The sequence below is a fragment of the Tachyglossus aculeatus genome, chromosome 19 (assembly GCF_015852505.1).
Source record: "Tachyglossus aculeatus isolate mTacAcu1 chromosome 19, mTacAcu1.pri, whole genome shotgun sequence".
NCBI classification, from domain to species: domain Eukaryota; kingdom Metazoa; phylum Chordata; class Mammalia; order Monotremata; family Tachyglossidae; genus Tachyglossus; species Tachyglossus aculeatus.
The window spans coordinates 5,564,708-5,590,988 of NC_052084.1; the positions used below are offsets into that span (position 1 = coordinate 5,564,708).

Consider the following 26,281-nt stretch of genomic DNA (forward strand, 5'->3'; position numbering starts at 1 on the left):
GACGACTTCAAGGCTCACCCAATCTACTGCCTGTACAGGCAACAGGAATTCCTAACTACCAAATATCCAGCATCAGTCCCACTTAAGGGATGGGCAGAGAACCAACAAAGAGAAGTGTTGAAGAAAAAAGGCAGAAGGGATGGGAAGCATCAGCCTGGAGTAACTGCACAGGAGCAGCAAGTTCCGGGAGAGAAGCAGCGTGGCTCACTGGAAAGAGCCCGGGCTTTGGAGTCAGAGGTCATGGGTTCGAATCCCAGTTCCGCCAACTGTCAGCAGTGTGACTTTGGGCACGTCACTTAACTTCTCTGCGCCTCAGTTCCCTCATCTGTAAAATGGGGATTAAAACTGTGAGCCCCCCGTGGGACAACCTGATCACCTTGTAACCTCCCCAGCGCTTAGAACAGTGCTTTGCACATAGTAAGTGCTTAATAAATGCTATCATAAGGAGTCAAACGTACCAGGCTCCTCCCAGATCTACCCGATGGGTGCCCCCCAGCCCTCCTACCATTGGTGCCAACTCTACGGGGGAACGACCAGCCCAGAGCTGTTGGAACTGGACTCTCAGTCTCTCTCATGTCTCGCCAGAACTCAGGGCTGGTACAGTGGCTACTGGGCCTGTTAGCTCTTTGAAGCTTTCCTAACCTAGCGGGAAGCAGTGGAGCCTATAGTGGAAAAAGCAGGGGCCTGGGAGCCAGAGAATCTGGGTTCTAAACCTGCCTCAGGCACTTGTCTGCTGTGTAACCAAGGGTAAATCACCCAACTTTTCTGCCTTAGTTTCTTCATCTGTAAAACAATAGGAGGGATTCAATTCCTGTTCTCCTCCTACTTTGTGAGCCCCATGTGGGAGAGGGACTTTGACCTGATTTTCTTGTATTTCTCCCAGCACTTAGTATATTGTTTTGTACACATAAACGTGTAACAAATACCACAGTTACTATCGTCTCCTAGTAGTCCCACCTGTTCTCCCTCCTACTTAGGCTGGGAGCGCCCCATGGGACAGCCACTGTATCCGGCCTAACTTGTACCTACCCCAGTGCTTAGAAAAATTCTTGAAACACGGTAAACACTTAATACAAAAAAAAAAAAGCTTACCTGTCCCCCGCCCCGGACTAAGATTCCTGCTCCCTTTCCTCTAAAGTTGGTACTTGTGCCTCCTACTACCAATCTACTCTGGCCAGCCCCTCACCTCTTCCAACTCTGACTAAGATTCCCCCAATTCCCACTCCACAATTCTCAGCACTTGACAGGACCTTTAACCCTCATCCCAATATCATTTAAAAGAATATTCATTTACCTGCAGTAAACTTTCCCCGAAGTACAGACTCTAAGATTATTTCATCTTCCCCAAGTGCTTGTATAGTTACTTCTGGGAACTGCAGCAGACTGCTAGTTACTTGTGCTGTTAGGTCTCGCATATTTCACTGTAAAAACAAAGAAATATTAAAATCAAGAATTCAAAAGAGTGGGAATAAGGCCGCTCTACATGTATTAGGTTTTTATGAACACACACACACACACACTCAAAAATGACATGAATTTCCCAAGCCCCAGATTTAAACTGAATTTTAAAATGGCAATTTTTTGAAAAAGAAAAAAAAAGCAATTTTCAAACTACCCATTTTGCAGACAATTTTCATAATCAAGTCACGGAGAGTATAACTCGCCCTTCAGATTCATCTTCGCATATTCATGCAGCATAATTCCGATACTTCAGGTACTAAATCTACTGAGATATTATGAAAATATTTGAGGACACTCAAAACTCCCATACTGAGTCTTGCAAGGATTACAACTCAATGAATCAGGTTCCTCCAAAACATTTTTAAAAGTGATCACTTACGTATGCCAAGTAACCCCTACATTTTTTTAATGACATTTATTAAGCACTTACTATGTGCAAAGCACTGTTCTAAGCGCTGGGGAGGTTACAAGGTGATCAGGTTGTCCCTCATGGGGCTCACAGTCTTAATCCCCATTTTACAGATGAGGTAACTGAGGTACAGAGAAGTTAAGTGACTTGCCCAAAGTCACACAGCTGACAAGAGGCGGAGCTGGGATTTGAACCCATGACCTCTGACTCCAAAGCCCATGCTCTTTCCACTGAGCCACGCTGGAGCAGTAGTGTTTGTTATTAATTGATTAATTTATTTGTAAACTGCTTACTATGTGTTTATGTGTTTAACTATAGTGCTTACTATGTGCTTGCATTTTTCTAATTGCAGAAGTTATATACAAATTAATCAGGTAAAAACACAAGGGGCTCAGAGTCTAAGTAGAAATGAGAACAGGTATTGAATCCCCATTTTACAGTTGAGGATACTTAAGCGCAGAGAAACTGTGACTTGCCCAAGATCACCCAGCTGGCAAGTGGCAGTGCCAGGACTAAAACCTAGGTCCTTTGACCTCCAGGTCCCTTCTCTTCCCACTAGACCACACTGCTAATGTACCTGTGGCTGGAATTAATCAGAGATCAGTATAGGTGGGGACCAAAAGATTTTACTGCAGTTTTAACAGCCTGTCAAATACTTTCTCCCCCTTTTAGACTGTGAGCCCACTGTTGGGTAAGGACTGTCTCTATATGTTGCCAATGTGTACTTCCCAAGCGCTTAGTACAGTGCTCTGCACATAGTAAGCACTCAATAAATATGATTGATTGATTGATTGATTTTCTGAAAGCTAACAAAATACCAAAATTGCCTGGCTCCTCCACTACCTTTTAAATTGTTTGATAGAGATGATAATGAGCAGTGAAATAGCCTGGAGGCAAACAAAAGGCAGCAAATAAGGAAGGAAAAAGTAATCCACAAACTGAATAATCAGTTCTTCTAAAGATTTGGGTACCCTTGTACATTAAATACAATTAGTATGCAAATTCCCTGTGGGCGGTGTGTGGAAAAGAATGATATGTGACTATTCTTTCCTTCCCCTTTGCCAGGCGCAGCTCTTTTCAATTCTGTCTCATACCCAACCTTGCTGAAATATCTGCCCTAAAAACCCCTCCAATCGTGATTGCCCAAACTTATATTCTTGTGTCCTCTTTGAGCTCTTATGGGCAGGCAATGTGGCTGTTTACTGTTGTACTGTACTCTCCCAAGCGCTTAGTACAGTGCTCTGCACACAGTAAGTGCTCAATAAATATGACAATGAAAATACATTCAACTGATTATGGTTAATCCACCTTGTTGACTGATCATGCCCTCCAGTCTTTTGCTCAGGGTGCCCGAGTCAAAGAATTTCCAACCTTGCCACAAAGGTAAGAATCTTCTTGGATTGGGTGTGCCACTCATCAGCTGGTGCCATGGCAAACGGGGGATGAAAACCCACCAATTTTCCCTAAGAGTGATGTGTTCTATTATTCCTGCTTTTCTGCCTTTACTTGAGGTAAAGGTTGGGTCAGATAACCAGGGAATCCTCAAATTAAATGGAATATCACTGTTAGAGCTCCACAGGTGGCCCTCCTTCTCCCTCCGAAGCTGAGTAGACCTATTGGTTTCTGTTCGCTGACTTGGGTGGATGAGATGGAGCGGGCCTATGCTATGCTAAGCCAGCCTATGATTCAGATCTCCTCACAGGCTGCAGCACCCATTTGTCTCTTTCCCTAAATCACGAGTTCTTGGTGGACAAACATGGTCTCTAATTTTTCTGGGAACATTCTCCAAGTACCTGGAAAAGTGGAAAATGTTCTGCACAATGTAGATGTGTGTATTCACATATACATAGAGTTATCCTTTGTTTCAAAGACAATACTGACAATGCAATCAGAACCACTCAGGCGGGTGAGGCTGAGATGCATGACTGACGGAACAGCCTATGGGGGCCTCAGTCTGAGGGGGAAGAGGTATTCGATTCCCATTTTACAGATGGAGAAACCACCGCACAGAGAAGTGAATCAACTTGCCCAAAGTCACCCAGCAGGCAAGTGGCTGAGTCACAACACAGGTCCTGAGACACCTAGACCCCTGATTTTTCTACTAGGCCACACTTCACTTCCCTAAGAATAAGCACTTTGCAAATGAAACAGTGTCAATGTAAAATAGCAGTGGACTGTTTGAGGTTATCTTGGTGGGCAGCAATCAGTCGATGGTACATGAAAAGGAAGTTCCTAGTTACACTAATGCATTTCTGTCCTCAAGGATCTTTCTTTCAAAACTGATTCTAGCACCTTTATCTTCCTGAAGCCTCCCATTTACCTACCACCTCTACTTATTGTACTTTCCCAAGCGCTTAGTACAGTTCTCTGCACAAGGTAAGCACTCAACAAATACCACCGACTGATTGCTGCCCACCAAGACAACCTCAAACAGTCCACTGCTATTTTACATTAAGACACTGTTTCATTTACAAAGTGCTTATTCTTAGGGAAGTGAAGTGTGGCCTAGTAGAAAAATCAGGGGTCTAGGTGTCTCAGGACCTGTGTTCTGACTCAGCCACTTGCCTGCTGTGTGACTTTGGGCAAGTTGATTCACTTCACTGTGCGGTGGTTTTTCCATCTGTAAAATGGGAATCGAATACCTCTTCCCCCTCAGACTGAGGCCCCCATGTGAGACAGGGACTGTGTTCAATCTGCTTATAGTACATCTACTACAGTGCTTAGTACAGTGTTTTCTCCATAAAAAGAAGTTTGAGGAAAACTCAGATTTTCAAAGTATTTGCAGTAAAGTAAGAAATGCACCACTACCTTGCAGCTACTCATGATTGTAACAAAAACAAGGTTAAGAAAAATCCGCAACAGGACAAGCTGATGAAGCTAAAAAAAAATGCAAAAAAACCCATGGAGGGATGCCAAAGTTGAAGAGTTCCATGGGTGTGTTCATTGCCACCAGTTCGAGACTTTTACTCATTATTTTAAAAGCTATTTGGCCATCACATCAAAAAGCATCCCTAAAGACTGTTAATGATGGAGATTCCAACTACAAAGAGGAAGCCTTAGATAGTAACCTCACCCTCAGCCCTGCAGCACTATGTACCTATCTTTATACCCCGGCCATTTCCCCCATCTGCAACTTATTTCAATGCCTACCTTCCCCACTAGACTATAAGTTACTTGTGAGCAGGGATCATTGATTGATTGGCAAGAATTCCGCAATAATTTTTTCAATACATTCTCTGCCAGGGAGGCATATACCAAGGCACTCTAAACTGCAAAGGCCTCACCATAGCTCTAACCTTTGAGGAAATTACTACCGTAGTAAAAGCCTTGAAAAATGTTAAAGCACCTAAATCTGATGGTGTTCCAGCAGAAAGCTACAAGCAATGTAGGGTGGCAACTTTCATGTGCCTCACCCTCAATATATGGAACAATATCACTGACGCCATCATAATCACGATCTTCAAAAAGGTGCGCTGACCTCAAAAGCACTAGGCAAACTGCTTCTGAATGGAAGCAGCATTCTAGGCAGAATCTTTTTTTTAAAATGGCATTTGTTGTATTGTAGAAGCAGCATGGTTCAGTGGAAAAGAGCACGGGCTTTGGAGTCAGCGGTCATGGGTTCAAATCCCTGCTCTGCCACTTGTCAGCTGTGTGACTTTGGGCAAGCCAACTCACTTCTCTGTGCCTCAGTTCCCTCATCTGTAAAATGGGGATGAAGACTGTGAGCCCCACATGGGACAGCCTGATCACCTTTTATCCCCCCCAGCGCTTAGAACAGTGTTTTGCACATAGTAAGTGCTAAATAAATGCCATCATTATTATTATTACTCTTCCAAGTGCTTAGTACAGTGCTGTGCACATAGCAAGCCCTCAAAAAATACCCGATTGATTGTTAACATGTCAAGCACGGTTCTAAGCACTGGCATAAGAGACAAATCAATCAGGTTGGATACAATCTCCGTCTCACATGGGACTCACAGTCTAAACAAGAGGGCGAACAGGTACTGAATCTCCATTTAACAGTTCCCTACCATCTTTCTAAAACAGGCTGTCTCAGAATATAATCAAAGATCTGAATCACCATGTAGCTTCAGTCCAAAATGCCATTCAGCAGATATGATATTTGGGGAGAGACAGCTAATGTACACATGTAATGAGTAATCCCCAAGACCTCCGTAACTGTTTTCTGGACTCATAGGAGTCTCTGACATGCTTGACAGAACTAGGCCCTGGAAACAGCTAAACACTCCTAGCTGCTTTGGAAGGCTCACCATGACCCTTCGGCTCTCCCTCAACAGTGTCGCCAGTCAAGGTGAGAATTAAGGATGTCCTGCTTGGCCCTTTCCCCCATCACCATCAGCAAAAAGTAGGGTTGGTTGATGAGTCCAATTCTGCTCAATCCTCTCTATGCTGCCAGGCTGGAAAATGCTACAAGAGGCCTGAAAGCTGGAATCAAAATTCACTTTTAACCCGACAGAAAACTCTTTCAACTCAATAGGCTAGGTGTGAGTCACCAAGTGTTGGAGGCCATCGTCCAGGAAATCCTGTATCCTAATGACTGTGCTACTGAGGCACATAATACGCAGGTGATGAGGAATCATGTCTCAGAATATGAACAACGTCAATGTTTCAAAGATAATTTTGATAACGCATTTGTGAAGGAACAAATGAGGGTGAATTATAGCCAAGGATTCACAATACTATGACCTGAAGAAATCTCATAGCTACATGAAAGTCCACCCCAAAAAATCTATATATTTCCATTTAGGGAAGTAGCATGGCCTAGTGGAAAGAACACTGGCCTGGAAGTCAGAGGACTTGGGTTCCACTCCCTAACCCGACACTTGTCTGCTGTGTGACCTTGGTCAAGTCACCTAACTTCCTGTGCCTCAGTTTACTAATCTGTAAATGTGGGGTACATCCTCCTCCCTCTTATGCAGACTGTGAGCCCCATGTGGGACAGAGACTGTCTGGCCTGATGATCTTGTATCCACCGCCAGTACTTAGTACAGTCCCTGGTACATAGTAATCAGTTAGCCAATACCATAATTATTATTATTGGCAGCTCAATTTAATAGCACTTTTTAGTTTTCCAGGGAACCACTTCTCTCCACCTTCCCTTTTTGCCCTTTTCTTTACACCACTCCTTCAAGCCCACCCTGACTGCACCAACTCTTTCAAGCTGAGACTGCATGAAATCTCTTTAAAAGACTACAGCATTTCATATAACCTCTGCAGACAAAATATTATTGCAAATGCTGAGTTAATAACTTTTAGAAAACCCAATGCCAACCAATTACAAAAGAAAAGAAGTTTGTTTCAGGCATCTCTAAGCACAGAAATCAATCTTCGGTACTTGGTATAAATTGAGCACTTACTGTGTGCAGAGCACTGAACTAAGCGCTTGGGAAGTACAAGTTGGCAACATATAGAGACGGTCCCTACCCAACAGTGGGCTCACAGTCTAGAAGGGGGAGACAGAGAACAAAACATATTAACAAAATAAAATAAATAGAATAGATATGTACAAGTAAAATAGAGTAAAAAATACGTACAAACATATATAGATATGTGCAGGTGCTGTGGGGAAGGGAAGGAGGTAAGGCGGGGGGAATGGAGAGGGGGAGGAGGGGGAGAGGAAGGAGGGGGCTCAGTCTGGGAAGGCCTCCTGGAGGAGGTGAGCTCTCAGTAGGGCCTTGAAGGGAGGAAGAGAGCTGGCTTGGCAGATGTGGGGAAGGAGGGCATTCCAGGCCAAGAGGATGATGTGGGCTGGGGGTCGATGGCGGGACAGGTGAAAACGAGGCATGGTGAGGAGATTAGCAGCAGAGGAGCGGAGGGTGCGGGCTGGGCTGTAGAATGAGAGAAGGGAGGTGAGGTAGGAGGGGGCGAGGTGATGGAGAGCCTTGAATCTACTTGGTATCTTATTCCACTTTCACTGGTGACCACCCAAAATTAAAATTATGAAAGAAAGCTGCATTCACTAATGCTTTCCTTAATTGTCTGCAAAAGAGAAACTCTACTAGTCCATTTAGTAACTCCCATGACTAAAAGTGGAGACTTCTAAAAATAAGGCCCTGAATTTCTAGGCTCTGTACAGGTTCCAGCACATTGCGCAGCCAGTCAGAAAACTCAGAGTGTAAATAATTAGCAAAGTAAGATAGGAAAATGAAGCCAAAAAGTGAGACAAACTGAAGAGTTCTAGTTAACAATACTGGATTCTCCAAGAAGCATCCAAAAAAAGGCATCGTATTGGGACCATAACCTCCTTAAGGGCAGGGAGCAACTATATGACTTCCACTGGACTCTCTGAGGCACTTACTATAGATAGGGCTTTGCAACTCGATAGGCACAATAAATACCAGTTTGATTGGAGAAGAAAATTATCCTGGACCTCAGATTGTTTTAAATTTTACAATGTAACAGTTTAACATATGAAACTGTAAATAACATCTCTGCTTCCTTTAATTCCTTACAGTCTGGCTTCCATCCCTGCAAGTTGAGGAAAACTGTTCTTAGTAAGGTCACCAGTGACTGACATCCCATTGGCGAAATTCAGTGATGACCTAAAAATTTTCTTTCAATTGCCCAGATGACTCTTTGATAGGACTTTTGCCACCTGGCTGACCTGATTGAACCTCTCTGTTCATTGACTTTTGTTCCTTGGCTTCAGAGCCACGATACTCTTTAAATTTTCTTCCGTTGTCTCCTTTGCTGGCTCCTCCTCTTCCCCCGAGTCACTAAGTGATTGCTGTCCCTACATTTCCTCTGTTTACCTGATTTCAATTACCACCTGCATACTAATGACTTCTAGGGCTACGACTCCAGTGCTGATGGCTTCCCCTCATGACAGACTTCAAGACTCTCCACTGCTTATATATCAGCCCACTTCACCCATTACACTCCAGCTCTCTCAACTCTCCCATCACCCTCCACCCCCTCTCTCATGCTATTCTACTGGCTTGTAACTCCTTCCCTCCTCTAATTCAACAGACCACAACGTTTTCTACTTTCAAAACTCTCCCTCCCTCCACAGTCTAGAAGGGAAGTCAGACTTTGAATTAAATTATAGATTATTACATAAATGCTGCAGGGCAAATATCAAGTGCTCAGTGGGTGCAGATTCAAGTACATAGGTGAGACAGAAGGGAGAGGGGTAGGGGAAATGAAGGTTTAGTTGGGGAAGGCCGTTTGGAGTTGATGTGATTTTAATCAATTGTCATCAATCGTATTTATTGAACGCTTACTGTGTGCAGAGCACTGTACTACGCGCTTGAAGTCGGAGAAAGTGGTGAGGGAGTGGTGGCCTGTCATGTACTTGGAGAGGGGGGTGGGGAGAGCTCCAGGCCAGAGGGAGGACACGGACAAGGGACTGATGCCAAGATAGATGAGATCGAGCTACAGTGAGTAGGTTGGCATTGGAGGATCAAATCATGCGAGCACAGTTGTAGTCATAAATAAATAGGAGGCAAGCTGATTGAGTGTTTTAAAGCCAATGGTAAGGAGTTTCTGTTTGCTGCAGAGGTGGATGGGTAACCATTGGAGGTTTTTCAGGAATGGGGAGACGTGAACCGAACGGCTTTTTAGAAAATGATCCAGGCAGCAGAATGGACTAGAGGGGGGAGAGACAGGAGGCTGATGCAGTTATCAAGACAGGATAGGATAAGTGCTTAGATTAGCGTGGTGGCACTCTTGATGGCGGGGACTGAGTGGATTTTAGCGATGTTTTAAAGATAGAAGTGACAGGATTTGACAGGTTGAATATGTGGTTTCACCGATAGACAATAGAGTGCTTGGCACATAGTAAGCACTTAACAAATGCCATCATTACTATTATATGAACCAAGGATAAGGCCACGGTTATGGCCTCGTGAGACGGAGAGGATAGTGGTGTTGTCCATAGATATGGGAGAGACTGGGGGAGGGGAGGGTTTGGGTGGAAAGACGAGAGTTCTGTTTTGGACATGTGTGTAGGTGGGACATCCAAGTAGAGATGTCACGAAAGCAGGATAAAATTTGAGATTGCAGAGGAGAAGAAAAGTCAGGGCTGGAGAGGTAAATTTGGGAGTCATCCACATGGAGATGGTAGTTGAAGCTGTGGGAGCAAATGAGCTCTCCAAGAGAGAGGGTACAGGTGAAAAAATAGAAGGGGAATCTCAAATTTCTGCCACAATTTTCAGATAAGCAAATTGAAGCAAAGATTTCTAGACTGCATTGGCAATCTATGGCAAATCTACAGACCAGACCATAGTATCCTTATTTTTATTCAGACCACTTGGTGTACTACGTTATTCAAAGTACAGATAACCCAGGACAGCATTACTTTGTAACCTCCCACACAGAAGTGAACTATCCTGGGCTATGTCTTCAGGCTAGGCAGAATATCTAATAGTAGCAACCTGGGCTTTTGTGGGGTAAGAAGTGAGGGGGGAAGAATAGAAAGGGTGGGGAGGAAATGGTAAAGGAGAAAATAAAATTGATGTTCAATACTGGAAGTAAGCTACTGGATCTGAGTTGCCAAGAGGAAAATCACTCCAGCTCTTCCGTGAGACTCCTTCCTGCTCTTCCCCAGACATGTACCTTTTAAGTTTCCCACTTTCCAAATTTTAATAAGGCACGCACTGCACCCAGTATGCAACGGAGAGGGCAGGGAGAGTGCAGCGAGGAGACATAGGTTTAAACAATGTTGGAGGAAGAGACAACTCCCTTCTCACATGGCACAGAAGGGGACAAGAGCTAGAGAAGAGAATTAATTAACCTCCATTTGCACTTGGGCTCAGGAGCACTTTAAGCTACCCAACTCTCCCTGTAGAATGGGAGAAAGCACTCCATGTGTGGAGAGAGAACCAAGCTTATTAATATTCTGAACACGGTCTATAAATCGATCACGACTGTCTCTTCACATGTACAAAGCTGTCAAACAATTATTGGAAAAGCCTGGAGAACAATATCAGGACTTCACAGACACCAGGCATTGTCTAGATTATTCACTTCAAACATAAATTTTAAAATGGGAATACAAATTTAAATTAGATAACAGAATTAAAATGTTTCTTATATTTTATTGAAAAAACCTTTCAGATTCTGAAGCAGTGTAACTTGAATTTCAGAAGCTAGAACTACTAGCTTTCCTCTATAATCATGCAAAATTACAGGTTATTAATTATTTATTTCTTAGCTTTTTATAGCTTCTGTGCCCTAGAGGAGTCACTGCTTTTCAGACTTGGGGGTTGATTGATTGATTTCATAGATGTCACAAGTCTCCATGCTATCATTTTTCTTTCCCCTGAAAACTTGATTTTTATTAGGTGCTAAATAAAAATCCCTATGCAGAAGTATTTCTCATTTTATTCCCACAAAATGCAACAAAGATCAAGTCTACATTACAGTATTATCACTTACAATAGTAATATTACGCCTTTCTATGATACAACTTTACTCACCAATCCTAAGTATCATATCTACATTCTGAATAAACAGTGCTTTGCACGTAGTAAGCGCTTAATAAACGCGATTATTATTATTATTATACTAACACCACTTTTTTTTTTTTTTTTTTTACTTCTCCTACAGATGGAACCACAGAATGGACTGGATAAACTGGCACCTTCTTCAGGCTTACAAGAAACTATAAAGCAGCGAATACATACAGGGAAACTAAAAACGATCACCTACAATGTAATTCTAGAAGCATAATACTATTTACGGTATTTAAACGCTTACTCTGTGCCAAGCACTGTACCAAACTCTAGAGTGTATATGAGATAATGAAAGTGGACACCTGGTGTCTGTAAATGAATATCATTACCTTATTCCTTTTCAACAGGATTTAAAAAGAGAAATCAAAAATAGCCTATTTATTTCAACCCTCATTTTTACCTGTCTCCATTACTATTTGTACACCAACTACCCTTCAGTTTGAAAGTTGTGGGGCCTATTCCTTACTACTTACTAGCTGTCAATCAGTGGTATTTACTGAGCTTTTACTGTGTGCGGACCACTGAGCTAAGAGCCTGGAAGATAATGTAACAGTTCACTGTGGATGCTCAAATGTGTTGGACTCATCCAAACTACTTGATTAAAAACTGTAGGACCGGAATAGATATTAAAACAGCACTTCCAATTCTACAGCACACTTTATTTTTTACAAACTGTACCATTCATTCTTTATGGACAGCATAAAGAGTAGAAACAGTGAACCAGCACTTCTTATGATAGAAACTCCTATATTTAACACAATGCGAATTCTCAATATATTTATACGACGCGGACTTTATATCACTTACCTAGAGAATTAAAAAAAGGCCCTCATTTTTTTCTTCCCTCTACTATCCGCATGCATGATGCAGGCTCTCAAAATTATTTCCTAACAAGAGGGTTCTACTGATATTTGTGTATTCAAATTGAAGTTTCAACCTCAAGATTTTCTTCCTATGTAAGAAACATATTTCCGTCCAGTGAGTCCCGGGTCTGCAAAAGGATTTATTCTTAATCTATTGGGTTCTAGGGCTTTTCCCCCACTTCCTTAAAGCACAATACCATGATACCATGGTACAGTACCAAACATCTGCAGCAAGGTGTGTTTCAGCACAGCCCTGAAATAGATGTTATATTCCAAATTAGGAGGAAATTAAATACCTATTCCAATTTGTAAGCAATGAGAAAAAAACTCCTTTTTAAACTGTATTTTCAGGGGTTGGAGGAGAGAGGGGGCAAGTCACCATTCTTGCAGGGAAAATCTATTTTTCTTTTAAATTTCCCTTTCTAAATGCGGGGGGGGGGGGGGGGGCGGGGCGAACATTCTTCCACCCCAAATTTGTCAGCATCCAGAGGAAAAAAACTCATTTTTTAACTGCATTTTCAGAGGTTGGAAGAGAGGGGAGGCAAGTCACCATTCTCGCTGGGAAAGTCTCTTTTTCTTTTAGATTTCTCTTTCTAAATAGCCTATATGGGGGAGGCGGGAGGAGAAGAGAGTGAGGCGAACATCCTTCCATTCCAATTTTGTAAGCATCCAGGAAAAAGAATTCCTTTTTTTAAACCGCATTTTCAGAGATTGGTAGAGAGGGGAGGCAAGTCACCATTCTCACAGTGAAAGTCTATTTTTCTGTTTAATTTCCCTTTCTAAATAGCCTATTTGGGGGCCAGGGAGAAGAGAGAGAGGAGAGAGGCAAACATCTTTCCATCCCAATTTTGTAAGCATCCAGGAAAAAGGATTCCTTTTTTTAAACTGCATTTTCAGAGGTTGGTAGAGAGGGGAGGCAAGTCACCATTCTCGCCGAGAAAGTCTCTTTTTCTTTTTAATTTCCTTTTCTAAATAGTCTAGATGGGGGGCGGCGGGGGGAGAAGAGAGAGAGAGAAGCGAACATACTTCCATCCCAATTTTGTACAGATCAAGGAAAACAGAATTCTTTTTTTTAAACGGCATTTTCAGAGGTTGGAGAAGCGGGGAGGCAAGTCACCATTCTTGCCGGGAAAGTCTGTTTTTCTTTTAGATTTCCCTCCCCACCATATAGGCTCTATCTGGGGGAGAGGGGAGAACATCCTCCTTCCTTCCTTCCTTCATCCCCTTCCTTCCTCTCCCCCTTGTCCCCCTCTCCATCCCCCCCATCTTACCTCCTTCCCTTCCCCACAGCACCTGTATACATATATATGTTTGTACATATTTATTACTCTATTTATTTATTTATTTATTTTACTTGTACATATCTATTCTATTTATTTTATTTTGTTAGTATGTTTGGTTTTGTTCTCTGTCTCCCCCTTTTAGACTGTGAGCCCACTGTTGGGTAGGGACTGTCTCTATATGTTGCCAACTTATAATCAATCAATCAATCGTATTTATTGAGCACTTACTGTGTGCAGAGCACTGTACTAAGCGCTTGGGAAGTACAAATTGGCAACATATAGAGACAATCCCTACCCAACAGTGGGCTCACAGTCTAAAAGGGGGAGACAGAGAACTAACCAAACATACTAACAAAATAAAATAAATAGAACAGATATGTACAAGTAAAATAGAGTAATAAATATGTACAAACTTATATACAGGTGCTGTGGGACTTCCCCCGGGCCTGGAATGCCCTCCCTCTGCCCATCCACCAAGCTAGCTCTCTTCCTCCCTTCAAGGCCCTACTGAGAGCTCACCTCCTCCAGGAGGCCTTCCCAGACTGAGCCCCTTCCTTCCTCTCCCCCTCACCTCCCTCTCCATCCCCCTCATCTTACCTTCCCCACAGCACCTGCATATACGCATATATGTTTGTACATATTTATTACTCTATTTATTTATTTTACTTGTACATAGCTATTCTATTTATTTTATTTTGTGAGTATGTTTGGTCTTGTTCTCTGTCTCCCCCTTTTAGTCTGTGAGCCCACTGTTGGGTAGGGACTGTCTCTATATGTTGCCAACTTGTACGTCCCAAGCGCTTAGTACAGTGCTCTGCACATAGTAAGCGCTCAATAAATACGATTGATGATGATGATGATGATTTTATTTTGTTAGTGTGTCTGGTTTTGTTCTCTGTCTCCCCCTTCTAGAGTGTGAGCCCACTGTTGGGTAGGGCCTGTCTCTATATGTTCCCAACTTGTACTTCCCAAGGGCTTAGTACAGTGCTCTGCACACGGTAAGCGCTCAATAAATACGATTGATTGATTGATTGATTGATCCTCCCTCCAGATCGATTCTTAGGGGACTGGCCCCGGGCCTGCGCCTTGTCCCCCTCGGTGTCCCCTCTCCCGGAGCGTGTGGAGAGGCCTCCGCTTCTCCCCTCGGAGGGCCGGGCGGGCGCCGCCGAGGAGGGGAAGGCCAATCAATCAATCGTATTTATTGAGCGCTTACTGTGTGCAGAGCACTGTACTAAGCGCTTGGGAAGTCCAAATTGGCAACATATAGAGACAGTCCCTACCCAACAGTGGGCTCACACTCTAGAAGGGGGAGACAGACAACAAAACGAAACATATTAACAAAATAAAATCAACCAATTAATCAATCAATCGTATTTATTGAGCGCTTACTGTGTGCACAGCACTGTACTAAGCCAGGGCCGGGGGTGGTGGGGAGCGGGGACGGCGCTCGGAGGGCCGGAGCTGCGCCACTCCTCCCCGCAGCCATGTGCGAAAGCGGCGGCGGCGGGGGGGGGCCGTTATATAAGTCGGGCCGCGGGGAAGCGGCCTCCTTCGGTCCCTCCCGGTGTCAATCAATCAATCAATCGCATTTATTGAGCGCTTACTGTGTGCAGAGCACCGTACTAAGCGCTTGGGACGTCCAAGTGGGCAACATCTAGAGACAGTCCCTACCCACCAGTGGGCCCACGGTCTAAAAGGGGGAGACAGAGAACAAAACCTAAACGTACTAACAAAATAAAATAAATAGAATAGATATGTACAAGTAAAATAGAGTCATAAATATGTACAAACATATATACAGGTGCTGTGGGGAAAGGAAGGAGGTAAGATGGGGGATCAACCAATCAATCGTATTTATTGAGCGCTTACTGTGTGCAGAGCACTGTACTAAGAGCTTGGGAATCAATCGTATTGAGCGCTTACTGTGTGCAGAGCACTGGACTAAGCACTCGGGAAGTACAAGTGGGCAACATCTAGACACAGTCCCTACCCAACAGTGGGCTCACAGTCTAAAAGGGGGAGACAGAGAACAAAACCAAACGTACTAACAAAATAAAATAAATAGAATAGATAGGTACAAGTAAAATAAATAGAGTAATAAATATGTACAAACATATATACAGGTGCTGTGGGGAAGGGAAGGAGGTAAGATGGGGGGATCAATTAATCAATCGTATTTATTGAGCGCTTACTGCGTGCAGAGCACTGTACTAAGGGCTTGAGAATCAATCAATCAATTGCATTTATTGAGCGCTTACTGCGTGCAGAGCACTGTACTAAGCGCTTGGGAATCAATCAATCGTATTTATTGAGCGCTTACTGCGTGCAGAGCACTGTACTAAGCGCTTGGGAATCAATCAATCGTATTTATTGAGCGCTTACTGCATGCAGAGCACTGGACTAGGCGCTTGAGAAGTCCAAGCTGGCAACGTATAGAGACCGTCCCTACCCAACAGTGGGCTCACAGTCTAGAAGGGGGAGACAGAGAACAAAATCAATCAATCGTATTGATTGAGCGCTTCCTGCGTGCAGAGCACTGGACTAAGCGCTCGGGAAGTCCAAGTTGGCAACATAGAGAGACGGTCCCTACCCAACACAGTGTAAAAGGGGGAGACAGAGAACAAAACCAAACGTACTAACAAAATAAAATAAATAGAATAGATAGGTACAAGTCAAATCAATAGAGAGAGTTATAAATATGTACAGACTATGTCAACGCACACGCGGGCGGGCGGGAGAAGCGAAGGTGCGGCCTCCATTGGGCGTCCAGGCCGCGGGTGAGCCAGCGGGCGGCCCCGGCGCGGTCTCACTCGGGAGCCCCCCGTCCCCGTCCCCGTCCCCGTCCCTCCCCACCCACCTCCGCGGAACCGGCGCCGGGTCCTCTCACCCCGCCTTTAGCCGTCTGGATGGGCAGGCCGCGGCTCGGCGGTTACAACGCGGCCGCCGCCCCCGCCACCATTCGGGGCCGCCGCCGCCTCCTTCTCCCTCGTCGCGCCGGCCGCGCTCCGTGCAGTACCGCCGGCCGCCGCGCCGCGGCCCACGCGTCCGGGAGGAAGGACCGGCGCGGGGGGGGGGGGACGGGACACACAGAGTGCGCCTGCGCGGACTCGGGTCTCGCGAGACCACGGGCCTCCGGGGCCGACTCCGCGGGAACTTTCAACCGTACGAGGTGGAGAGGGAAGGCCTTCTCTGCACAAAATGGAGGCCGGCTCCATCCCCCCCCATCTTACCTCCTTCCCCTCCCCACAGCCCCTGTATATATGTTTGTACATATTTATTACTCTATTTATTTTACTTGTACATCTCTATTCTATTTTGTTAGTATGTTTGGTTTTGTGAGCCCACTGTTGGGTAGGGAATTTATCTATTTATTTATTTATTTATTTATTTTACTTGTACATTTCTATCCTACTTATTTTATTTTGTTGGTATGTTTGGTTCTGTTCTCTGTCTCCCCCTTTTAGACTGTGAGCCCACTGTTGGGTAGGGACTGTCTCTATGTGATGCCAATTTGTACTTCCCAAGCGCTTAGTACAGTGCTCTGCACATAGTAAGCGCTCAATAAATACGATTGATTGATTGATTGATTGATTAGGGACTGTCTCTATGTGTTGCCAATTTGTACTTCCCAAGCGCTTAGTACAGTGCTCTGCACATAGTAAGCGCTCAATAAATACGATTGATTGATTGATTCTCTGTGTCCCCCTTTTAGGCTGTGAGCCCACTGTTGGGTAGGGACTGTCTCTAGATGTTGCCAACTTGTACTTCCCAAGCGCTTAGTACAGTGTTCTGCACACAGTAAGCACTCAATAAATACGATTGATTGATGTATATATGTTTGTACATATTTACTACTCTATTTTACTTGTACATATCTATTCTATTTATTTTATTTTGTTAGTATGTTTGGTTTTGTTCTCTGTCTCCCCCTTTTAGACTGTGAGCCCACTGTTGGGTAGGGACTGTCTCTAGATGTTGCGAACTTGGACTTCCCAAGCGCTTAGTACAGTGTTCTGCACACAGTAAGCGCTCAATAAATACGATTGATTGATTCCCAAGCGTTTAGTACATCAATCGTATTTATTGAGCGCTTACTGTGTGCAGAGCACTGTACTTAGTACAGTGCTCTGCACACAGTAAGCGCTCAATAAATACGGTTGATTGATTGATCCCCCATCTTACCTCCTTCCCTTCCCCACAGCACCAGTATATATGTTTGTACATATTTATTAATCTGTTTATTTATTTTACTTGTACCTATCTATTCTATTTATTTTATTTTGTTTGTTTGGTTTTGTTCTCTGTCTCCCCCTTTTAGACTGTGAGCCCACTGTTGGGTAGGGACTGTCTCTATATGATGCCAACTTGTACTTCCCAAGCGCTTAGTCCAGTGCTCTGCACAGTAAGCGCTCAATAAATACGATTGATTGATTCCCAAGAGCTTAGTACAGTGCTCTGCACACAGTAAGCGCTCAATAAATACGATTGATTGATCCCCCATCTTACCTCCTTCCCTTCCCCGCAGCACCTGTATATATGTATATATGTTTGTACATATTTATTACTCTATTTTACTTGTACCTATCTATTTATTTTAGTTTGTTAGTATGTTTGGTTTTGTTCTCTGTCTCCCCCTTTTAGACTGTGAGCCCACTGTTGGGTAGGGACTGTCTCTATATGTTGCCAGCTTGTACTTCCCAAGCACTTACTACAGTGCTCTGCACACAGTAAGTGCTCAATAAATACAATTGATTGATTGAATCCCAAGCGCTTAGTACAGTGCTCTGCACACAGTAAGTGCTCAATAAATACAATTGATTGATCCCCCCATGTTACCTCCTTCCCTTCCCCACAGCACCTGTATATATGTATATATGTTTGTACATATTTATTACTCTATTTATTTTACTTGTACATATCTATTCTATTTATTTTATTTTGTTAGTATGTTTGGTTTTGTTCTCTGTCTCCCCCTTTTAGACTGTGAGCCCACTGTTGGGTAGGGACTGTCTCTAGATGTTGCCAACTTGTACTTCCCAAGCGCTTAGTACAGTGCTCTGCACACAGTAAGCGCTCAATAAATATGATTGATTGATTATGAGCCCGTTGTTGGGTAGGGACCATCTCTATATATTGCCATCTTGTACTTCCCAAGCGCTCAGTACAGTACACACAGTAAACACTCAATAAATACGATTGAATGAATGAATGGAAAGAGCACGGGCTGTGGGGTCAGAGATCATGGGTTCAAATCCCGGCTCCGCACATTGTCAGCTGTGTGACTTTGGGCAAGTCACTTCCCTTCTCTGTGCCTCAGTGACCTCATCTGTAAAATGGGGATGAAGACTGTGAGCCCCCCGGGGGACAACCTGATCACCTTGTAACCTCCCCAGCGCTTAGAACAGTGGTTGGCACACAGTAAGCACTTAATAAATGCCATCATTATTATTATTACAAGGTGATCAGGTTGTCCCATGGGGGGCTCACAGTCTTAATCCCCATTTTAATAATAATAATAATGATGGCATTTGTTAAGCACTTACCATGTGCCAAGCACTGTTCTTATCATCATCATTATACGTTTTCAGATGGATATGTGAATAATTTGATGGAATGGGATTGACAGGTGTGCCTATGGCAGTGGTAGGCTAGAGATACTGTCTTTTTTTCTTTTAAATAATTATTCATTCAATCATTTATTGAGCACTTACCATGTGCAGAGCACTGTACTAAGCACTGGGGAAAACACAAGCCTTGACTGTAAAGTAGATCAGCGTTCTCCATTTGACAGATGAGAAAACAGAAACACTTTGCAATTAAATGAAGACACTCGTGGTCCCATAGCAAGACAGTGGCAGAGTCAAGAATGGAAGTCAGAGTTTCTGACTCCTGCCCGGCGCTGAATGCTCCAAGCTGAACTCTTCTCTCTATATTTAAAAGAGGAAGGGAAAACAGGGTCACCATTAGAATTGCCAGAAAACATTCTGGCTAGGTTACAACCCAGATGAGAAATGGCTGGGAGAGTTGTAGTGGAAGGGAAAGAGAGAAGAAATAGAGAGAGAGAGAGAACATAGGTAACATGGTTATAGTCATTCCTTTTCCCCAGTAAGCATCCCTCCCACGCACACATACACACTAAGATTCATTCATTCAATCGTATTTATTGAGCGCTTACTGTGTGCAGAGCACTGTACTAAGCGCTTGGGAAGTACAAGTTGGCAACATATAGAGACGGTCCCTACCCAACAGCGGGCTCACAGTCTAGAAGGAAGAGACAGAGAACAAAACAAAACATATTAATAAAATAAATATGTACAAATAAAATAGAGTAATAAATACGTACAAATATATATACAGGTGCTATGGGGAGGGAGATTCCTTCTTCTTGCCTGTGGAGAGCTGGTGAAGGTGTCTGACAGACTGCCATCTTCCTCTTCTCTAATGCTGCCACTGCAGAGAGAGAAACCTCCATGGGCACAGAGTCACTGTTTCCCTCCCACCCCTTTCCTGCCATAGAAAGGTCTGAAGACGGTACAAACAATGAAGACGGTACAAACAATGCATCAGTAACTTTTACTCCTCCCTCTAATCAATCAATCAATCGTATTTATTGAGCGCTTACTATGTGCAGAGCACTGTACTAAGTGCTTGGGAAGTACAAATTGGCAACACATAGAGACAGTCCCTACCCAACAGTGGGATCACAGTCTAAAAGGGGAAGACAGAGAACAAAACCAAACATACCAACTAAATAAAATAAATAGGATAGAAATGTACAAGTAAAATAAATAAATAAATAGGGTAATAAATATGTGTTTATTTAGGCTCTAGGCTGAAAGCTACCTGGGGCAGGGAACATGTCTCTCAACTTTTCTATTGTAATCTCACAATTGTTTAGTACACTGTTCTGCACACAGTAAACACTCAATAAATACCATTGAATGATTTTGAGTACTGAACACTGTTCTTGACATTTGGAAGAGTACAACAGGGTTAGTCGACATGATCCCAGCTCCACCAACTGTCAGCTGTGTGACTTTGGGCAAGTCACTTAACTTCTCTGTGCCTCAGTTACCCCATCTGGAAAATGGGGATGAAGACTGTGAGCCCCCCGTGGGACAACCTGATCACCTTGTAACCTCCCCGGTGCTTAGAACAGTGCTTTGCACATAGTAAGCGCTTAATAAATGTCATCATCATCATCCCTGCTCTTGAAGAGTCTATAATTTAGCAGGGGGAACAAACGCTAAAATAATTTACAGACAGGAAAAGGAAGAAAAGTGGATGTTTAGGTGAGTTCCTAAATAATAGTGTATGTACAAAAGTGCTATCTATCAAGTACATAAGTGTGTGGTTAGATCAAAGTCTGTTTCTAAGCTGATTATCTTGTATCTACTCCAGTGCTTGGTACAGTGCCTGGCATATAGTAATCACTTGACAAATACCAAAAGACCTTGGGCAAATGACTTCACTTCTCTGTGCTTCAGTTACCTCATCTGTAAAATGGGGATTAAAGCTGTGAGCCACATGAGGGACAGGGACTGTGTCCAACCTGACTACCTTGTATCTACTCCAGTGCTTAGAACAGTGCTTGGCAAATAGTAAGCACTTAAACACCACAATTATTATTATTATTGTTTTACCCCCCCCCAAAAAAGTGAAGTACAAGGCAACATTATTTGTCTTTTTATATGAACAAAACTTTCTTGAAACCAAGAGCTGGGCCACATTTATTCTCATTTTGGGTCTAATAATGATGACTAGTAAGTGCCCTGGTCATATCTCCTCCTACCCTTTTAGATGCAGTGGTTGAAAACGAAGAGCTCAGGTCCCATCTTTTATTTCTGCCAGCTGAACAAAGATAATTTTTTCAGCTTTTAAAACAATGAACCGCCTCTGATTTGGGTTTCAAATATGTTTGCACACACAAAAGCTATCTCCTCTTTTTCCTTTGAAGAAATTTTTTGCATCATCCTTCAAGAAAAGAATGTTATTTTATTCCCCAGAATACCTCTATCATTATCCACTTGTTTTGTCTCAGATCTAGCATTCTGAAAGTATTATATTAGCAGATTTCCAGATATCACTGTGGTGGAAGGAAAAGGCATGTAATGTGGCATTATTTTTCACTCCTAAATTTTAATAAAAATGTACTGGTCCAAGTTGTTTTGAATAGTTATGGGGTTGTAAAATGTCCTGGGTTATTGAAACAGCCGTGAAATGTAGCTTGCCTCAAGCAAGGCTTTATTACTTTCTCCAGGAGAATGGCAGAGCAGGTAATGTCCAGTTCACCCAACAGGGCGAAAAAGAAAAAGGATTTCCCAAAAAAGAAAAAAAAAATAATCCAGGATTATAATGCCAATTTATATGAAAAGAAGGGTAGAGTAGCAGGCAGACACTTCCCACAGAGCGTCAAGCATGCACCCTGGATGGCCCTAGGATTGTTGTTGTTGTTGTAGTAGTATTTATTGTATGCCCACTGGATGCAGTGCATTATACTATGGCCTAGGAAGTACAAAACAGGAAATGGCATGTTCCCCTCCACAAGGGCCTGGTCAAATGAAAGATCTCTAGGTTGATTTTTTGAACAATTTGCCAATTTGTACTTCCCAAGCGCTTGGTACAGTGCTCTGCACATAGTAAGCACTCAATAAATACGATTGTTGATGATGATGATGAACAGAGCCAAACCTCAGCAGGGTTAATCCCTAATTTCCCCAGACCCTATGGAAACCTCTGGGTCAGGGATGGTTTCAAAACTGGATCCTCAATGGATTTAAAGCGTTCAAGAGAATGGCTCCAATACAGAATTTGAAGTGCTCAATAAATACCATCGATTGATTGATTGAATGCTTCCTGAAGAAGGTTGTTTTTCAGGATAGTTTGCAAGGGGGAGAGACACATGGGTTAGTAAAAACAATTAATCGCTGGTGAAATATTGAAAACACATTGGTAAAGACTTCTATAGGGGGTTCTAAATTTTGCATACTGTACCATTAATGGTTCAGATCAATGGCCCATTTAAACCAGTGTTCTGTCTTCGCCAATGGCAGAAGTCTATTGGTGGCAGTATTAGTTAATTACTCTGTCATCCATCCTATCGTCTTGACATATGCTTTCTAGTAACCTTAATTTTTTCCATCTGCCTCAGTAACTTTCCCTTTAGTAGTCTATTATGGATCTTTCATCCAAACCTTTCTTGAACCCGCTGACATTACCCACTTGTTTAGCCTCCTGTGGTAACAGATCTCACATGCTTACCACCCACTGTGTGAAAAACTGTTTCCTTTCATTTGTTTTGACTCTACCAGAAAGCTGATTTGGCAGACCCTAACGAGATTCTTGTAGTAAATGTTTCCACTAAATTTGTACTACCTTTTGATTTTGAGAGTGGTACAGTGCTCGGCACATAGTAAGCACTCAATAAATATGATTGATTAATTCTGAAAAAGTGATAGATCATATATTTTGCATTCGAAGGCCATTTACTGTCATACTTTACAGAGCAAGTGTAAATTCATGTCTCTGTACCTACAAAAATATGTAAATTCTAAGTGGGGCACTTCCAAGAAAAATAAAATCCTACACCATTCTCCAGGATAGCAAGTCCTATCAGAATTAGGAAAGCCATTCTCCAAGTTAAGTCTTCTTTAGTTCGAGGAAAGAACTGTGGCCCTATATAGCTTTCAAAATAAAGTGATCTGTGTACATTCCTGAAGAGGGAGTCTCCCTCATGTAGTCATTTCATTGGTGTTTGAAAATCATAGAACAGCCTTTGCAGATCAGAAAAAAAGCAATTTCATAAATGTCCTCTATGCATTAGTCGAGGAAAATATGACTCAGTCATCCAGTTAACGCCTAGTCTTTTAATTTTCTTATTTTGATTTTTCAGAAATGTATTTGCCTATTTAAAATGTTATGCCCCGAGAACCTATTTAATGTTTGCCTATGGTGAATTTGGGTTCAGTGCTTTTTAATAGTTAAGCACTGAAACCTCTAAATGGCCTCGCCTTTGCCCTGTCTTTCCTATCATGCCCAGGAGCAAAACTACAACGAAATATTTATAAAGCTGTCCCACAAATGTTCGGGAACATTTCTCCCACTTTACCAATATGTTCTTAGTTTGTGTGTGGGCTGACTTTAATTCTCAGGGAGATTCTGGGTTCCTCTTTGCTCCGTGCTACGACAATCTTTTATAATACTCAGTACCGCTAGCAGGTTGTATGCAGGACCAGGACAAAATCCCTGGAGAGAAATGTCCAGAACCCGCAAATAACTTTTTCAATTGAGGATAGTTATGTTTTGTGGGTTAAAATGCTGTGAAAGAAGTTCTCGAGGTGAGGATTCCACTTGTGAGTCACTGAATCCTGAGGGAAATTTCTCAGGGCTGAGTTTCTTGGTCTTCAGACTCTCAGCGTGACCAGAAGACACTCAGAGCCTCGTCAAGAGAGGGCTGTGATTGAGAAGAACCTGAATTCTGGTCCTGATTGTCCCGCTGCTTCCAGGTGATTTTAGGCAAGTCACTTCCCCTCTATCCAGCTTCCTATCCAGCAAGTGGAGGTGAGGTACTTCTCTCTGTTATTCTGATGCCAGGTTCTTCTTTTCCTATGTGGTCTGTGGGTAAAGAGTAACTCATTTCCCCTCTGCACTGAGAAGACTCTTAGGACATATTCTCATCCATGCAAAGGGGAAGTGGCACTTTGAAAGCCAGTCAGAACTTTTAGCTTCTCATTTGATTAAGGAGTCTTTCTATCCTAGTTCATTATTGCAGCTCAGTCATTCTTGCTCATTCCCAGCCCCCTCCATGCCTTTCAAGTGGTAGAAAATAGACTTCCAGCTATGGGCTGTGATTCAGTTCTTCAGACACTTAAGCCAAGAAAAAGGTCAAAATTCATAGAGCAAATCTGGTTCCCACCAAACCTTCAAGGAAAGGCTAGAAAATCACATGCCCAAATTATGCCACAAATCTTGTCTCTTTAAAACTCCTCTTGGAAGACATCCCCGCCCCTCAGTCCAACAACAAGCCTACTAACTCCCCCTATAAACTACAGTCTCAACTCTCACTGCTATCGCCTTGATCCTTTCTGGGCTCCCAGTGTTCCCTTCCCAGGGAACAGAAGACAGAGCATAGCGCCTTCCATACTAAGTCTTCTTGGAAGCGATGGCTCTAGGGAGACAGCTACCACCATCCATTTGTATAAAAAATGATGGCCAAAATTCTAGTCACCCATTGTGAACCACTGTCAATCGATCAATCAGTCATATTTATTGAGGGCTTACTATGTGCAGAGCACTGTACTAAGCACTTAGGGGAGTGCAATACGAAAAGAGTTGGTACACATGTTCCCTGCCCACAGTGAGCTAACAGTCAGAAGGGAAGAGAGGAAGATGGGACCAGAAGAGAAGATACAGAGAAGTGATTGACAAAGGAAAGAAGGGAAGGAATGGAAGGACAGGAAGGAGAGAAGAAAAGAATCAATCGTTCGTATTGAGCATTTACTGTTTGCAGAGCACCATACTAAGCATGTGAGAGAGTATAATGTAACAATATAACAGAGTTGGTAGACACATTCCCTGCCCATAACGAGCTTACAGTTTAGAGGATGGGGAGAATTTACACGAAGAGAAAAAGCATAATACCAGGGATCAGGGAGGAAAGAACAAGTCTAGAGACTCAGAAAGCAAAAAGAAAACAATATCCACTAAATACAGAGAGAAAGGAAGGGAAAACTGACCAGAAGAGCAAAAGTGAAGGAAAACATCATCTACATAATCAGGTAGAAAATGGGAAATTCTCCAAGGGTTATTATGTTGCTCCTTTACTCCTCAGTAATAACGACAGCCTACATTGGCCAACCAGCTGCTCTGAAATGTTGAAGGTCTTGTGTACAGTTCTAGCACTACCCAAAACAACAGGTGTCAGAACGTGACATCAATCTCCTTGGGAGCTCCAAGCGGCTTTGGGGACCGACTACATTTCCTGAGATTTTAGTACGGGTCCCATACACTTTTTAACTTCATGACAATAGCAAGACACTGCTGCTTTCTTTGTGAGAAATGATATGGCTTAGTGGGTACAGCATGGGCCTGGGATTCAGAAGGATGTAGGTTCTAATTCCAGCTCTCTCACATGTCTGCTCTGTGACCTTGGGCAAGTCACTTCACTTCTCTGGACCTCAGTTACCTCATCTGTAAAATGGGAATAAGAGTGTCCCATGTGGGACAGGGACTGTGTTCAACCTGATTAACGTGTACTTACCCCAGCACTCAGAACAGTGCTTGGCACATAGTAAGCACTTAACAAGACCATGCTTATCATCACCATTATTAATAATAATACCAATAAATTATATATTATTATACTGTATATAATTATAAATTATATTGATAATAATTAATATACAATAATGATGATAAATATGGGCCTCTATAAACACAACCACATCAGTGGCATCAGTTGCAAGGGAGTTTTAGCTAAGATCTATTAGCAGACAGTTCTGATGTGCAATGGTCACTGAGTGTGGATACATTCATTTTATTGTTTGAATGTCAAGAGCAATCTTCTGAGATGCAATTTTTTTCAACATTCCTGTGCTCTTCTCAAGGATGTAGTGTCAGGATAGTAGACTGACAGTGGCAATTAGCAGAGTTTTACAAAGGTGATATTTGTTCAAAATATTCTCATTCAAGCTAATGTTCTTTGCACCTTTTCTTGGATGCTGACCTAAAGAAGCTAATGTTGTTGTCTTCCAGATAGACTTTTGTTCACAGAAGTCTTGGGGAATGAAT

At 42.9% G+C, this 26,281-nt stretch overlaps 1 protein-coding gene across 2 annotated transcripts in view; it reads right to left on the reverse strand.

The window, feature by feature from the left end:
* The window catches only part of AHCTF1 (AT-hook containing transcription factor 1), a 58,590-nt gene extending 42,126 nt beyond the window's left edge, over window positions 1-16,464 (reverse strand). The window contains exons 1-2 of one of the 2 annotated variants that reach the window (XM_038760899.1): window positions 16,380-16,464; window positions 1,295-1,421 (exon numbers count right to left, since the gene is read on the reverse strand). In XM_038760899.1, the coding sequence (XP_038616827.1) occupies window positions 1,295-1,415 (121 nt within the window). In that variant the 5' untranslated portion in view covers window positions 1,416-1,421; window positions 16,380-16,464. Of the gene's footprint in view, window positions 1-1,294; window positions 1,422-16,349 lie in introns of both variants that reach the window. The other variant, XM_038760900.1, reaches the window with a different exon arrangement.
* Window positions 16,465-26,281: the final 9,817 nt, after the last annotated feature.